Here is a 16,358-nt window from a genome sequence, read left to right as displayed (position 1 = left end):
TTAGACAGAAACAGTGAAAATGTATTTCTCTGACAAACATTTTGGCACGTCGTCCACTGAGGAGAAAAGACCACCTGTAAGAAGACAAGGAAACTTCATTGGCATCCAGCATTGTACAGATTGGTAGTAGTTTTAGCTCATTAGTTTGGCGGAGGCACTCTGTATTGATCATCACACATAAAAACCTACTGATTTCTCTCTGCTATTTTTGAGCATGAGCATTAAAACATAAGAAGGTTTCAAATGTGTAGTTCAGTGTGCCTCTATAATTTTGTGCAACACCAGAGCTGTCGTCTAAAAAGCGAAGCCTACAGCGACAGTCATTGATCTTGGCCGAACTCTGTTTTTTCCTTCTCCACAGTTACCTGATTATCTGTTCAGTAAGCCGTACGGATACTCTAACGTCAAAATCAGCTGGAATTCACATCCCTAGTATAAAGCCTTGGGATGTGGAGCAGTGGAACACCTTGGAGTGGTATTTGTGATCCTGAACTAATCAGGACCAGGATTGGGAAGTTTTATCGTTTTAAATGTCCAACACTAGCGTACATTAGCCTATTTCCACATGATAAAATGCATTAACTCAACATATTTATTGCAGAGATTAAGTAAAAAGAAAGGCAAAATGTTTACTGATGTCATATATTTTTTTCATAAATTTACTCACTCACATTTTTCAGTGTAGCCTTCTAATGATACACCAAACTGGACTGAGGTTAGCTTTTTTTAGAATATTCTTTTTTTTTTTTTGTATAAACAGACCATTTCCAAACCTTCTTTGATACTTTTTCATCTGAGTTTTGGTACAATAAAGATTTTTTAACTCAAATCTCTTGCAAATTCAGAATGCCGTAAGCTGAGTGCAATAAACACTACAGAAAGAGGAAAATGGTTGTTGACAGATGCCTGAATGTGTGTTTGGAGTGATGTACTGTAAGTATGGCATTGCTTGGACGTTTCAATTGTTTCAAAATCTTGCAGTATGTTTATACTCTGCTGTCAACAAACAGAACATTCTGAAAGAAAGGAACTGAAGCATGGGAAAGGCGCGAAAGCCGAGGTGCTGATTCTAATCTACAGGAGTGTATTGGGGGGGAGTGAACAAGGGGATTTGAAAAAAGTGTGAAGGTATGATTGACACAGCGCAGTGGTGACATAATACAGGAGCAGCAGGAAAGAGAGACAGGGCGTTTACTTGGCTGCCTGAAATGTTGTGGAAAAAGGCTACACACATTAGGAAACTAGGAAAAGAATAAAAAGAAAAGCAGATTTGACCTATCTATGCTCCCCATTCTTTCGTAGCTACGGCTGGAAGGTTGGGCAACGGCAAAACCCCCATTCCAACTTGATGGGACACTGTAGCACACAACTCAAAACTGATTCAAAATACCTGCACTGCAGCATGTTATTCATTTCAAATTAATTTTCTATTCTGTCTGAGTGTGAGACTTTTATCATAGATTGGATGTTTTTTGTCATATGATCTAGTTTTATCCAGTTTTTTATGAATAAACATGAAGTAATAGGCTATGCAGAAAGTTGGCTTGGCTTCATCAGATTTAGTGCTACTTTATAGCTAAGTTAATGCTGTTAACTGACACCACTAGCCACTGTAGCATGGCTGAGAGATCTGCTGGCAGCATTTGAACTGTTGTACTTGCCATTTATATAGACATGACAATGGCAGAGAGAGTCAAATAACAGAAGAATAACAATAGAACAGGACTTTAAAATGGTTTGTGAAAAAAAGAGTAAAGACCCTTGTTTGCTTTTTGTAGGGGGGCGTTTGCATTTTCTTGCGCTGTTAAAATTAACACTGCAATCTAGAGTGAAGTAAATGGCCCTCTTTGCCAACTGTTGGCTTCTTTGAGCATGTAACTTGTGCGTGTCGCTTTGGGTCACTAAAGCACAAGTAGGATGTAGCCTAATATTGTTTTAAAATCTTCTTTTCATCAAACATAATTATCTTCCAACCATTGTAATAATCTCTCAATACAGCACATGTAATGTCACTATGGGTGTGACACAAGTGTTTCTCACCTTACATCAACAATCTGATTGATGCTCAGATTATTGGCATGAAGTTCATCCAATAAGAGAGAGCAGCGACAGCAGTTTGAGTAATAACTTGGCTGCTGTGTCGATACATGTGTGCATCTGTATCTTGTCATCTCTTTACAAATAATTCAATAGAAAAGGAAAACAACATGTGGAATTTAGCATGAAAACATCTTGTTCGTCACATACAAGTTTAATTAAAAATTTAATCTTAAAACACCTTTCTGCATCCCTGGACTCTACTACAACTACCGTAGTTGGTCCCTTCTAGAAAAGGTCTAAAATTACGCAGTAAGATCAGTTATTAATTTTAAGCCTTATTCTATAAAATACTCAGTGATTACTACGAAACTAAAATTTTGTAGTTATGAGAGTGAGAAACTGAAATGTGGACGCACATATAGGCCCTTAGAGTTTCAGGGGTTAATGCCAGAGTCTTTGCATAAAAAAAAAAACAATACCTGTTTGTGCTTGTATATCTGTAGAATTCAGTAACCCTTCTGCCACTGCGACGATGGTGATGTTGTAGAGACGCCCAGGAATTAGGCCATTCATTGTGTAGGAGGTGTTGATTTTGGCTAATGTGGTGTTCCAGGTGGAGCTAAGGCCCATGCTGTCTCTGAGCAGAATTCGAAACTGCTCTGTTCTGCCTGGGCCAGGCTGCCAGGAAACAGTCAAGGCATCCACATCTCTAGACACCAAAACTTCATGTACAGCAGAAGGTCCTGAACAATAAAAAAACGGACATGTATGGTGTCATCCATGTGTCAAAATCAGAAAACATTCTCTACATTTTGTACCTACCAGTGTAAGGCAAAAGTAAACATAGACTTAGACTTTTGTATTGTTTCCTTATTTGCTTTTTATTTATTTTTTATTTTTTACCATTTTCCTTGTTTCATACTAATAATGAAGTCAAATAACACATGCAGAATTACAAGACCACACAAGTGCTAAACGAACCAAAACTATGTTTTGTTTTAGACTTTTTAAAGTAGCCCTCTTTTGCACATTCTTGGTATTCTCTCAAGCAGCTTCATGAGGGGCCACTTGGGATCCACATGCTGACATCTTTTTGTGCTGCTGAAAATTGCTTGTTGGGGGCATACAAAACTTTTTTCAGGTATATAGGCATCAGCTTTACTATTTACAGCTGTCTTAGAAACAAATTTCATGCATTTAAGCACAAGATCCTTTAGATAGAAAACAAATTCAACCAAAGACCTTTCATTTCTTTCAGAGCCCTCATCAATCAGGGGAAACTTCATCTGCATGACAATTGTACGTAATGAAAAATATTCTAGATATTTGTAGGCCTCTTAACTATGTATTATATTAGTAATTGTGTAATGTACCGATAATTTAAATTTTTTATCTATAAAAATGGATGTAATTGAACAATAACAAACCACACAGAACCTTTCAAATATTCTGGAATGCTGGAAAAAGATGCAAGTCTTTTAGTGTTAATACATACAGTCAAATGACATGTTTTGTGAAAATAAGTTAACACATCCTCTACAGAGAACACACCTATATATGCCACACTTAAAATGTAGTTTGCAGAAATATGCCAATGAGATGATTTAATAATAATAATAATAACAAGAAGAAGAAAAGAATATATATATATATATATATAAATGTGTGTGTGTGAGTATGTGTGTGTGTGTTTTCATCATCTTCCTCTTCTACTTTTGCACAGGCTACTTTTTGTTTTTTTTATGTTTTCCCCTAGTATGATAAATTCAGCAAATAAACAGTATTTGCACATTGAAATGTGCAGAAGTGTGTTCTCTGTAGAGGATGTGTTCACTTTTTTTCACTTAGAAAATTAACAAAATTTACCCAAATGTTTGCATATGACTGTACATTATCTTCATGCAAACTGCAAATTAATAACTATTCATCAAGAAAGTCAATTTGAATTAGTTATTTATTTATTTTTTTTTATTGAGCAATCATCGTCTAGCTCTAGATCTTTCTGCACTATATGAGAAAAATAGGGTCAGGAGAAGCTCTGTTACACAATGGTTTAGGAAAGCTGTGGAAGTGGCTCTAGCTGAGCCTTTTTTGTGTGAGAGTGCGCCAGGGCAGTCAGCGGGTGTGATGTGTGAGGCAGATAAGATTGTTCTGTAGTGTTTAAAGAACGCCAGCACTGACTGGCTGCTGGGCCACCCATGGTGAGCTTATTGTGGGAAAGAAAGAGGGGGAAAGAGGACCTTTAGGGGTAAAGGGCAGAGCCGGGCGGCTGCTGACCACTGAGCCGCTGCCTTTTCTATAGCTCTTCCTCCCTTCCCGCTCGTTAAATCACAAACTATGACTTATTATAAAAATTCCACTGTGCAATGACTTTTAAAGGGCTGTAAGCAGCACCTGACATTTCTTAAGCAAAGAAGTTACTGATTATGCAGGAAATTCAGTCATAGTTACCTAATTTCTAAAATTAATGTGTACAAGAATCATCTTTCTAATTTAATCATTCTTGAGATTTATGCTCTCATATAAAACAATATATTGAACGTATATTGCATAATTTGGTAACTACTATGAAACTATATGCAAGTTTTGTATTTACAAGACTGTTGAATTGAACCTTGCAGGTTAAGAGATTAAACCACCTTTGGGCAACTGATTTTCATTACATGATTTTATTAATAATTTAAAACTGTCAAATATTTTTTTAGGCTACATCCACTCTTCATTTACTCTTAAACACAAGCTTTGTTTTGCTAGACCGCTATCAGTTGCATGCAATTTTTTATACAATTGTCTATTTTAAGTGCTGTCCTGTTATATATCAATGCGTCTGACTGCTGACATCACTGCTCTCTGTTATATTGTATCTATTCAGTTACATTGAGTCAGTAAATCTCACTGATAAATAGCTCTACAAACTAATCAAAGAGACAAACTGCACTTAAAGAAGGGACAGATGTTTAGTTTCTGTCTTTTATGCTGTATTATACAATAGTTAGTTCCGGCCACGCAAGCTGATTAGTTGAGAAGCGTTCTAACCTTGCTGATATTTCGCCATAACAGCACAGTTTTTCACAAACACTATATCGCCTCGCTGAGACGCCGTTGCCAAGCAACGACTTTGACATCTGTAGGAGACGCTCAAGCCATCTGAACGTTTTTTACTTCTTACTTTGCGCACGAACAGAAAATGGATACTTTTAACATCACATTTGACCGACAGCCGATTTGGTCAGACTCTGAAGATGAGACGACACTAAATTCCCAAACTGTCATCACCACTGAGCAGCTTTTCAGTCGGCAGCTGAGACAGAAGAACACCTAAACGACCTGGAATCAGCCAGAAATACCATTCGCCAAAAAAAGGGGCTGTAAGATGCTTTACAGACTGGCTGGAACAAAACAACATTAATATTGATCTAGCAAAAATGACAACACTGAGCTAAACTTGATATTGCGGCAGTTTTATGGCTCAGTCTGTACTTCAGAAGGCGAGGCTTACTGCAGACTGAGCAGCGAGTGAGCGGAGTTTGTTGCTCTGACATAGCAGCAACCTGCATGTTAAGGAACTATAATTTGGTGAAGGAACTGCTAACATTAAAACACAAATGCTACGTTCACGGCTCAATTAATTAATTACTTACTTTATTTATTTAACTGTTGTATAAAAGCAATAGAACACTCGAGGTCGTGTGTTATCGCGAATAACATCACGGCAGTTTTAAAAGTTCCCTTAACAAACTCGCTAAGTTTCTACAAACAGCAGTCGGCACACCAAAACACCACTGTCCCAACTGTGTCCCACTGGCTTGTTTCTCAGTGTTTTCCAGGCGGCCCACCAGTGGTTAAGCAGAGTGTTAGACAAAATGTCACTTTTCGTCACTCATTTTGCATTCATAGTCCAGTTTACTGATTTTTCCTTGATTTCTTTCTTTCGTTATTTCGTATTTTAAATAAAATGGTACCAAACCAAATATATTTTGTTCCACAAACGTTTTCCCCAGAATATCATTCAATTAAAAGTTTGTTCAGGCATCAAAATACAAATAACGCTACATACATGCTACAAGCAAGCTACCACTACTGTGCACTGAAATGATGTTGCGCAAAAGTAAGTGTCCTACTAAACCTAAACACTATTATACAACACCAGCTACTGAAACTGTGTGCTACCTCTGTCAAAGTAGCTTAGCTACTACATTTACCAAGTTTACCAGTATGTGTGGGGTATTTTGGTGAGATTGCAAGTCTTCTGAACTCAGTTCAGTGCACAGCACCTCCGATATGGCAATATTTGTGTTTCGACTCCTTAACATCCTCGTCCAGTGATATAAAATGTAAGGACCTCAAAACATATTGGGTATCGAACATTTTCGTTTACCACAGGGCCCGATAGCAGCAATCTTCAAAAAGGCCATTTCCTCATAGCCAAATCTGGAGTTCCTAATATGGACATGACGCCGACTACAGTATGAAGACATGACTTCTGAGGTCTATAAAGATGTTTTTGACCTTGGTTATTTTCGTAAGACCCATGACATGTGACCCATGAATATAGACAATAATTGTTTGTCAGTACCTGAAATGTTCTGCATACCTACACTAAAACATTTTTTTTCAGGAAAAATATTGCATTAATGTTGTGTCACGTGACAGATTCCTCTAATATGCCTCTTACAACAAACGCCAACAAACATACACCATGGCGGAGAGGTGGAGAGGACGAGATGAGAGTGTTTTAAAATGAAATGCTGCCACTGTTCAGCGCTAACAGAGAGAGATTTAAAAAAAAAGGCAACTGCCTTTCTAAAAGGAAAGTGTTTAAACAGCTATTTATGGCAGAGAAATGTGAAATCTCACATAATGGTAGTGTAAACAGTAGAAATATTCTAGTATGTAAAATATGTCTACAATTATAGTATAAATATTCTAATATAAAACAGCAACAATAACAACGTAATAAAACAATTATATAAATACTAATAATATTAATGTGTAAACAAGGACATTTCCTTATCAGTAGGTTATGCAGAAGTCAGGGAAACCAAAGGTCTACAAGTTCATTCAATATAACCAAAACATATATCAATTTTTCAGGAAATGGTGTCATTATATAAATCTTTTTTTTTTTCTTTTCTAAAAGTAAGTTTGATGGAAACAAGCCACTGGGCCGCAAAACCGCAAGCAGTATTTTTACACATTTTCATTTTATCGCTTGCAATTTGCGTAGAAAATCAATGCAAACATAACTACTACTGACAAACAAAAAATCTCCAAAAAACTCAATATTTAACTTGGCATATACAGCCACCCATCAGGGACATTTCCTGCACATTAATGTTTCAACAATGAGTATCAGGGTGGCGCAGTAACAAAGGGCCCTAAAGGGAAGGGCGCAAGGTTCTAGGGGAGACCTGTCTTTTCATTTTGAGCATTCCTGCGTTTGTTTCACAGCTTTTTGTTGTTTGTTTGTTTGTTTTTTTTTATCTTTATCAGTTTGTTTTTATTGCTTCTGTATTTTTTTAAAGAAAAAGATACTATATTGCATACTGGATATAAGTGTACAGGACATGTTTTTAAAATGTTAGTCGATTTAAAATACAGTAGAAGAGGAAATTTTGGACACACCTAGTTGAATGTATCAGGATCAGGAATCAGGAAGTGTCTCTGAGCTAGCTGAGCATTTTGCTGGATGAGAATGAGGAGAAACATGATATTATTGGTTATTATTAGAGATGCTCATTTACCCATACTTATAAAAATTCACCGATACCAACATTCTGATACCTGGTGTGACGTAAGCCGAGTGTACAGTGGTGCGCTAATGAACGAATGCAGTGAAGGAAGATCTGCTCACACAAAGAAGAGTTACTGACTCTAACACAAAGCCGTCAGCCATTTCAAACATTCCGTCTTTACGTATTCCCACCAGGACTACACTGTGTGATTTTAGCCCGTTTTAAGCACACAGTTACAGCCGCTTCGCCAGTACGGGTGGAGACACACAGGTCAGCTAAATGGAGATGAAAAAGTATCGAAGGCCTTTTGGATTAAAATATGTTTAAGCATATTTTAAAATATGTTTTGCACGTTAATACGTAAAATTAAGTCACGATAACGTAACCTAAAAACACCTTTACAGGTTTTTTGAGGTTTCCGCCAATGGGGTGCCTCAAATCCGGACATATGCATATTCATAACAGAAATTACTTCACATTTTTTACAACCGACAACGAAAAAGCTTGTGTGAATTTAGCCCCTTAATTTATTTTAAATTATGCATAATAGTGAGCCGAGTGCTTAGCTATTGTTACGCTGAGCCGAACTCAGACGTCTGCACCCTGCAAGACCACAAGACACGCCCACTCAGCTTATTCTACTGCTTTTTCAAGATGGTGCAGCGTATCAAGTTGTTTTTCTTTACTGAGATAACTGTGTAACTGTGCATTTTGTGTAATTTACATAAGTTAATAGCATAGCTGTCAAACTTTATTTTAAAATACTAAAAAAAGTTTTTTTTAAATACAACTAAGAAAAATGTGTTTGTCACTTAAAATCTTATTGCCCCAGGACTGCACCATATACCAAATTAGTTTTGAAGAAATACACATCTTCTAAAGAGCCAAAAGATAGAGATACTTTCATGGTCCTCTGCTTTTTGTCCACTTCCTCTGTAGTGTTTTGGTTTATTTTTTGCCATGGGCCTGTTTTTAATTATTGTATTGTTATGTTTAATATTTTATTTGTTTTTCTAATTATGTAATATAATTTCAATAAAGCGTGTTCCTGAAGCTTAGCTTTGCAAAATGTTTCAAAGCTGCAAATATATTTTTGGTGCACTGCATGAAGATGTCAGATGCTAAAAAATTGTAATGAGTGCAATGACTGCATTAAGAAACAACTGAAGTTTTATTGCAGGATGTCCAGTCTTAGTCACAAAGTGCCATAGTGGCTGAGCTCACACGATCAATTGTTTAACAACAGATGAACTGCCTTCATGAGGAGAGTCAGGTGTGCTACACTGTTTAGAATGAAGACCTACAGCCACACCAGTACTTTACGGATAAGACTGAACATCCCTGCTTTATAGCAATGCTGAAAGTCATAGCAATTTGAGGAACTACACTGCATGTTGACTGGTGCACCTGCACTCCACTTTCACATTCTACTCTCTGTGCTTCTTTCAGCAGTTTGTCTTTTTCATCAATTTTCCTTACAAATCTTTTTTATGGATGCTTAACTCTGAAGAAATTACATTTTTGTCAGGGTGGTGTCATTAGACTTCCACCATCTCATTAGTGACCATCAGTGGTGACTCTGGCTATCAGAGCTAGGCCTTCAGTGTGGACCAACAATCTCAAAACTTCTATGACAAATACTAAAATTGATTTAAAATATATTTGCGCTAAGAAGATTGCAGTGAAAATATGGCTTACAAAATTTGGCTTAAATGTTTATATGTAAACATAATTATACTAAATAATAATGAACTAGAATGCCCTGATGATTCCCCACTACCTTACTTAGCATTAAATTTTAATTAAGTTTAATCAGTATTTCATTAAATATTTCCTTCTTATTCGTACACTGAACAATCACTGTTAAACAGATAAAACAAAATTACTTTTTAATGGCACTGGTTTTAGGAGATCATAAAATGACTTTGGGATGGAAAAGTTGAGAATGCCTGCCATGTAATGTTGGGAGCTTTAAGGAGGAGCAAATAAACTTTAAATTTTAGATTGAGTAAACCAGAAGGAATCGTGTTTTGTTGGAAAGAAATAGCTTTGTGTAACTTTCTTTTGAACTGCAATCGTACTTTAAGGGAGACTCACCAAAACTTACTCAAACAGATGACAGATAAAAATACTTATTGTCGACCTTCCAACTGGTGTTTTACACACACAGATGGTTTTGGATAGCATTATAAATTCAGTATAACTGTATGTACAATGCCCTCCAGAAATATTGGCATCCCTGGTAAAAATGAGCAAAAAGGGCTGTAAAAAGCATTCTTTATTGCTTATCCATTTGATATTTCATTCAAAATATTAACAGAAATCTTATCTTTATTTAAAGTACAATACATGGACAAAAATATTGGAACATCCCTCCTAATTATATAGGTGTTTCAGCCACACCCATAGCTAACAGGGGGATAAAATTAAGGACATAGCCATGCAGTCTCGATAGACAAACTTTGGCAGTAGAATGGGTCATAATGATGAGCTCAGTGACTTTAAACACGGCACTGTCATAGGATACCACCTCTGCCACAAGTCAGTTTGTGAAATTTCTGTCCTGCTAGATCTGCCCCTGTCAACTGTAAGTGCTATTGTTGTGAAATAAAAGCACCTAGGAGCAACAACAGCTTAGCCGTGAATCGGTAGACCACACAAACTCACAGAGTCTGGGTTTGGCAAATGCCAGGAGAATGTTACCTGCCTGGCTGCCTTGTGCCAAGTGTAAAGTTTGGTGGAGAAAGGATAATGCTATGGGGCTGTTTTTCAGGGGTTGGCCTAGGACACTTAATTCCAGTGAAGGGAAATCTCAATGCTTCAGCATACCAAGGCATTTTGGACAATTGTATGTTTCCAACTTTGTGGGAACAGTTTGGGGAAGACCCTTTTCTGTTCCAGCATGACTGAGACCCAGTGCCCAAAACAAGGTAAGTCTGGTGTGGAAGAACTTGACTGGCTCACACAGAGCCCTGACCTCAACCCCACTGAACACCTTTGGGATGAGCTAGAATGGAGATTGCGAGCCAGGCTCTCTTGTCCAACGTCAGTGTCTGACCTCACAAATGCTCTTCTGGATGAATGGACGAAAAATTCCTGGAATATTTTTACATTCATATTTTATGTTTTAAAGTTCACCTGAGTGATTAGGAACTCTTAAATGGTCAATCATGACTACCTGTTTAATTGGGATATAACCAAGAGGTGACAAACAGGCTAAATTCCCTCAGTCATCCATCACTATGAGAAACATCAGAGAATTTTTTTTTATTTCGCTCCTTGCTCATCCCCACTGTGACAGTATGGTCATTAGTGATATTGTGGGGCTGTTTTTCTTCCAAAGGCCCTGGATAATTTGTTTGGATACGTGGTATCACAGACTCCAACAAGTACCAGCAGAAATAAAAACAAAACCTGACTACCTCAGGCAGGAAGCTTAAACTGGGCCATAGTTTGGATCTTGCAGCACGACAATGATCCAGAGCACGCCTCAAAATCAACACAAAAATGACTCACTGACCACAGAATTAAGGTTTTTCCATGGCTACCCCAGTCCCCTGACCTAAACCCCTAAGAAAACCTGTGGGATGAGCTGAAGAGGATGCTTGAAAGACACAGATGATGAGCAAAACTACAGCTGCATAGAAAACACTTTTTTTTTAAGTGGAACTAAACCCGCTCTTCTCCACTGCAGCGCTACTTAATCTGAGGTAGTGTTAAATAAATAAAGCTTATGCACCTCATTTAAAATCAGACTTTAATGATTTAACTTGCACTCATTTACACTAAGAACTACTTAATTCTAAGTAGGTCACTCAGTATAGTATCAGACTCGGTATCGGCGAGTACTAAAACCACACTTGGTATCCATGCATCCCTAGTTAATACTGTTTTTCCCCTCTTGCTGGTGTATGTTGATGTAATCAGAAATGAGACGGTGTTTTAGTGGCAAGAAAAAAAAACAGAATTAAGTGTAGAGTCACACAAATCTTGACATTTGAGAGTTTGAAAATATGAACTTTTTGTATCTGCTAATATGCTAATTTTTGCTAGCACTGGCTAACGTTACTAGGCTAACTAAACTCTTTACAAAGTTGATAATTCTAAAATAGGAACTGCAAACTAATGACAGACACAGTTCAATTTAAGATAAGCATATGTGTACTAGTTGCTGCCATAGAAGTCATGCGTCATTCTGTAGTCGTACGGTGCCCTAATTAGGAAGACCTAGGTCATAGTTTGCAGGAAAACAAGAATTTTGTCTTGTAAATGAGATAAAATAATGAAGTTTGCTTAATATCACCATGGACATGAATTAACAAAGTAAAAAATGCCAGTTTTGATTTCAGGTGGACTATAGGTATAGGACTTCTTCATTATGTACAGGTTCTTGAAACTTTAAAACGGTAACAGATATGTAATTTAGAAAAAAAAAAAAAGATTATTTAAAGAACCATCCATTGAAAGGTTCTTCAGGGGGTCAGAAGTGTTTTTTCTGTAGCAGTGTTTCCTAAGACATAAGAAGTAGTGCCACATTTTAGAAATACTATAAAGACTATGAATACAATGATCTGTGTTTAACATTTCACACACTGCACTGAAAATCAATTCAATTAATCAGGACTAATTATACTCTTATTGTAATCAAACATACTGTTGGTCATGGTTCTTTTTTTCCCCCAACAGCAACAATATACTATCTTGTATCATGTGAGTATCAAACAATGACTAAACTTCACAAAACACAAAAACTAACAACTGAATTAATATGCAGAATTGTTTCTGGAACATTTTACTGTAATATTTCACCACGTAGTGGATACATTTTAAATAAATAATAGACCATATAGTGACATATTGATAAAATGTATCATGATACTGATAAATGTTATCAAATTGCCCAGCCCTGCTTGTGGGTATTCTTTTGTACTTAGTTGAAAAGTAACAGTGAGAAAATTCAAATTAAAAAACTGAGTCAAAGTGTCTTCAAACTGTAACCATGCAGAGAGAGCCTCAAAATCTTTGTCCAGGATATTCCTGATTATGAAGTGCAAGTATTTTTAGACTGGGAGTGGACCATTGATGTGTGAAAATCAGAGTGGTTCAGGTGATGGGATCAGACTGCATGCTATGAGAGGTCAAGAGTGGAGACCTGATCAAACGCCCAATCAAAACAGAATGCAAGCCCCCCTCTCTCCATTTCCTTTAGGACAAAAGAACAATGGGGCGGGAAAGGGCAGGGGAGAGGGCAGAACAGTCTGGAAATACTTAGGGTCAGACTTCTGTTTTGGAGCCAGGCCCAACGTCAGACAAAGACACCCACATATACACACATATACACACACACACACACACACTCAGACAGTCACATATACACCCTGAGTTGAGTCAATAGACCCAACCCAGTCTCTGCACAGAAAACCAATTCTTTTTATAATAAACTATAATAATTTTAATGTCACTGTCACAACAAAACCTCATATCCCCAAAATGGTAAATTTACAGGATAAAAACATTCTTAACAATTTGAAACATTTTATCACTCCATTCATCATGAAAATGTTAACCTATTGTAAAGGGCAGCTGGCATCCTCAAATTCTGTTTAAAAAACAACCCCAACAGCAACAATTTACTATGTCTTGTGAATGTCAAACAATAAATAAAATTTACAAAAAAACTAGCATCAGGATTAATACACGGGATTGTGTCGGGAATATTTTTACTTTGATATTTCACCATTTGTTGGATATATTTTTAGGAAATGACAGGTCATGAGCCACTTTTGGTGAATTGTTTGTATTTCCTTTTTATTTTCAGTGCAAATTCTAAACTAAAAGGTTGCTGCTTTTAGAGAAACTACCATAGCATGATGTGGAAATCATTGAGAATTCCAAACAGTGACTGAAGAACGTAACATCTTCATTGCAAGAAGATTTCAAAACCATTTCGACAGATAGGTTGCTTCGTCAAGAGTTCTCTACCAGCAACCACAGCAGAAAGTAATGGAATGTGAAATGATGGTTGTCTGATTAAAGCTCATACTATAACACACTAATCTGTATGAGTACAAACATAATTTAAACATTCATTATAGCCTTGCTTTAGTATCTTTTGCTCTAAATATTTAAAGATGAAGGAATTCTGCTTGTCAGATTAGAAATAATATCTTTATGACAATATTAATATTATATCTTGCCACTGAACCTTAACCAAAGCCCATATCTCTCTTGCATTTTGTCTACTGACTGGTCCCGGGATATTTATTTCGATTTCTATTTACCAAGTTTTTTCTATTTTTCTCTCACTAAAAGAATAACCATGCTGTGATGCACACATAAAAGTCACTCCATCATTGTACATTCAGTAACCCTACCTTGTATCTATATTCATTGGCCTTTTTATCAGGTACATCTACCATACAGGTGAAATTTATAGGTATACAAATACTGACTGCAGCTCATCTATTGCTAAATCTGGCCATATGATGCTCCATTTTCATTGACAGACAAGGTACACTCTTTAAATAAAGGGTGCCAAAAGGAGTGATTCCAGAGGACAACCACCTCTGGTTCCTGAAAGATTGGTTCAGCATGGTAAACGCTTTGTTTAGACCTAGATGGAACTGGTTTAGACTGTACTTCTCATTTTGTCTCTCGAGAAACAAGCTTTAACCTTTGAACTGTGATCAGGTACATCAAACATCCATTCAGGCATCTACTGTGGGTATTTTTTGTTCTTTTCTAAGTCCAGGAAGACATGACTAATTATTGTCTGTGCTAATTGCCCATACGCTACAGATGTGGGAGATGGAGACTAGGCTGAAAGATGCCGGAATATTCTTTTGGTTCTTTGAAGATCTATAATTTAGGGAACTAAAGGTGGGTCTTCTATGGCACTGTTCCAAAGTACTCTTAAGGCACCTTTATTTCTAAGAGTGTAGAAGGGAGCTGATAAATTGGGCAGCAGCAGTCAGTAACATGGTGAGGTACATGATGAACTAGCAACTAGCAACCCATTGTATATGTAAGTAGTACACTTAATAGTTCCCCAAAGAGAATGCGCATCACTTACTTGTTGGTAGGGATATGTTCCGTTGTCTTCCATCTGTTTTTGATATCACAGTCAGGTGGTACCTAGTTCCAGGATTCAAATTTCCAATTTTGCATTGAGCTGCTGTTCTATTTTCCTGATCATTTTCACAGTTTGTATCAGGCCTGTCCATTATGGCCACACTGAATTGGCAATCCACATCTGAGTTCTCCAGTGTAAATTCTATAGATTCTGCTGTAGATATGGCTTCTGTAACGTTGATGCTACATTGCTGGGCACTCGTCAAAACCACACTCTGAAAGTGGTTAAAAAAGATTGTGGTTGGTTAAAATCAATTTTTACTTGTTCTTAAAGGTACAAATCAGGTGTTGGTATGTAGGCATGTAACTTCAACAAGAAAAGGCCTGCCAAAACTTCATACATAAGAACTATCCAAATAACATTGTTAAGTAATGGAAAGTTAAATTCAAAATACTTACCAAGATTCCACATGCTACCCAAACGGCTACACAAACAGCTTTAGGTTTCAGCATTCTGATTGTCAAATGTTTAGATTATCTTAGTTAATAAATAGAAATTCAATTTAAAGAGGCACTTAAAAACATAATCCAAAGGTTTTGGAAATGAGTAAAAGTGTAGGCTCCCCATGCGGTGGATATTTTCGACTATAAGCAAGTTTTCCAAACGTCCACCAAAAGTCGCAGTGCTGGATGCATACAAGTTTCTGTGGAGGCCTTAGGTCCGTTCTCTCACGCTCATCGGCCAACAGTAATCAACAGTGCGTGCGAATAAACCCTTCAGCCTCTAACGGATATCCTCAATCAGCGCAGCCTTGCTGTGGAGATGTCTTAAGTTCAAACCCGGTGGCCAAGTAAAATAGTGAGGGGAGATGAAGTCTCTCTAATGGAGCGATGCTTTTCAGCTTCGGTCGGACTGGATTAAGATTTAGATGTTTTTGTTCAGTACAAATGCTGGACTAGGATTTTTCTTTGCTCCCTCTTTGCTGTTGGATGACCAAGAAATGTAACTTTCCCTGGACTGAAAGCCATAGGCTGCTTTGTTGTCTGTGAAAGCTTTCAGCCAGGCCACCTCCTTTTCCTTCCTGTATCCCCACACAGCACTCAGGCGGTCAAATCTGCACTGATTTCTCAAAGCTTGCTTATAACAGCATCATTCCGTTTCACTCTATACTTCAAGTCAGTTCCCTTTATTAAACATCAATGGGCTGCAAGGGATACACAATGATATTGAAACCATATCATAACGTCGGCAGATGTTTAAAAAAAAAAATCGCTATTGGACCGATATTTTTAATCTATATTTGATCATGTATTTATTGTATTCTGGAAGAGCAGAGCGGCTAGGTGACTACTGTGCTAAAATATCTGCATTTTATTTATTTTACTGCATTTATAACCTTCTACAAATGATTCTAACTGCAGTTAGAATCAAAAGTGTACAAAAGTGGATAGTAACTAGTTACATTTACTCAAGAAAATGCCGGGGAGATGGAATTTGGCACTACCCCAGTA

General features: G+C 37.1%; 1 protein-coding gene across 1 annotated transcript in view; it reads right to left on the bottom strand.

Annotated features, from left to right (window-relative positions):
* The window catches only part of ptprb (protein tyrosine phosphatase receptor type b), a 69,575-nt gene extending 53,707 nt beyond the window's left edge, over positions 1 to 15,868 (bottom strand). Inside the window, exons 1-3 of the mRNA XM_036577044.1 lie at positions 15,306 to 15,868; positions 14,848 to 15,121; positions 2,520 to 2,783 (exon numbers count right to left, since the gene is read on the bottom strand). Coding sequence (XP_036432937.1) covers positions 2,520 to 2,783; positions 14,848 to 15,121; positions 15,306 to 15,359 — 592 coding nt within the window. The 5' untranslated portion in view covers positions 15,360 to 15,868. The remainder of the gene's footprint in view (positions 1 to 2,519; positions 2,784 to 14,847; positions 15,122 to 15,305) is intronic.
* Positions 15,869 to 16,358: the final 490 nt, after the last annotated feature.

Source organism: Colossoma macropomum, unplaced genomic scaffold, assembly GCF_904425465.1.
Source record: "Colossoma macropomum unplaced genomic scaffold, Colossoma_macropomum, whole genome shotgun sequence".
NCBI classification, from domain to species: domain Eukaryota; kingdom Metazoa; phylum Chordata; class Actinopteri; order Characiformes; family Serrasalmidae; genus Colossoma; species Colossoma macropomum.
The sequence above is the reverse complement of the archived record's forward strand: the minus strand, read 5'-3'. Positions and strand labels throughout refer to the sequence as shown.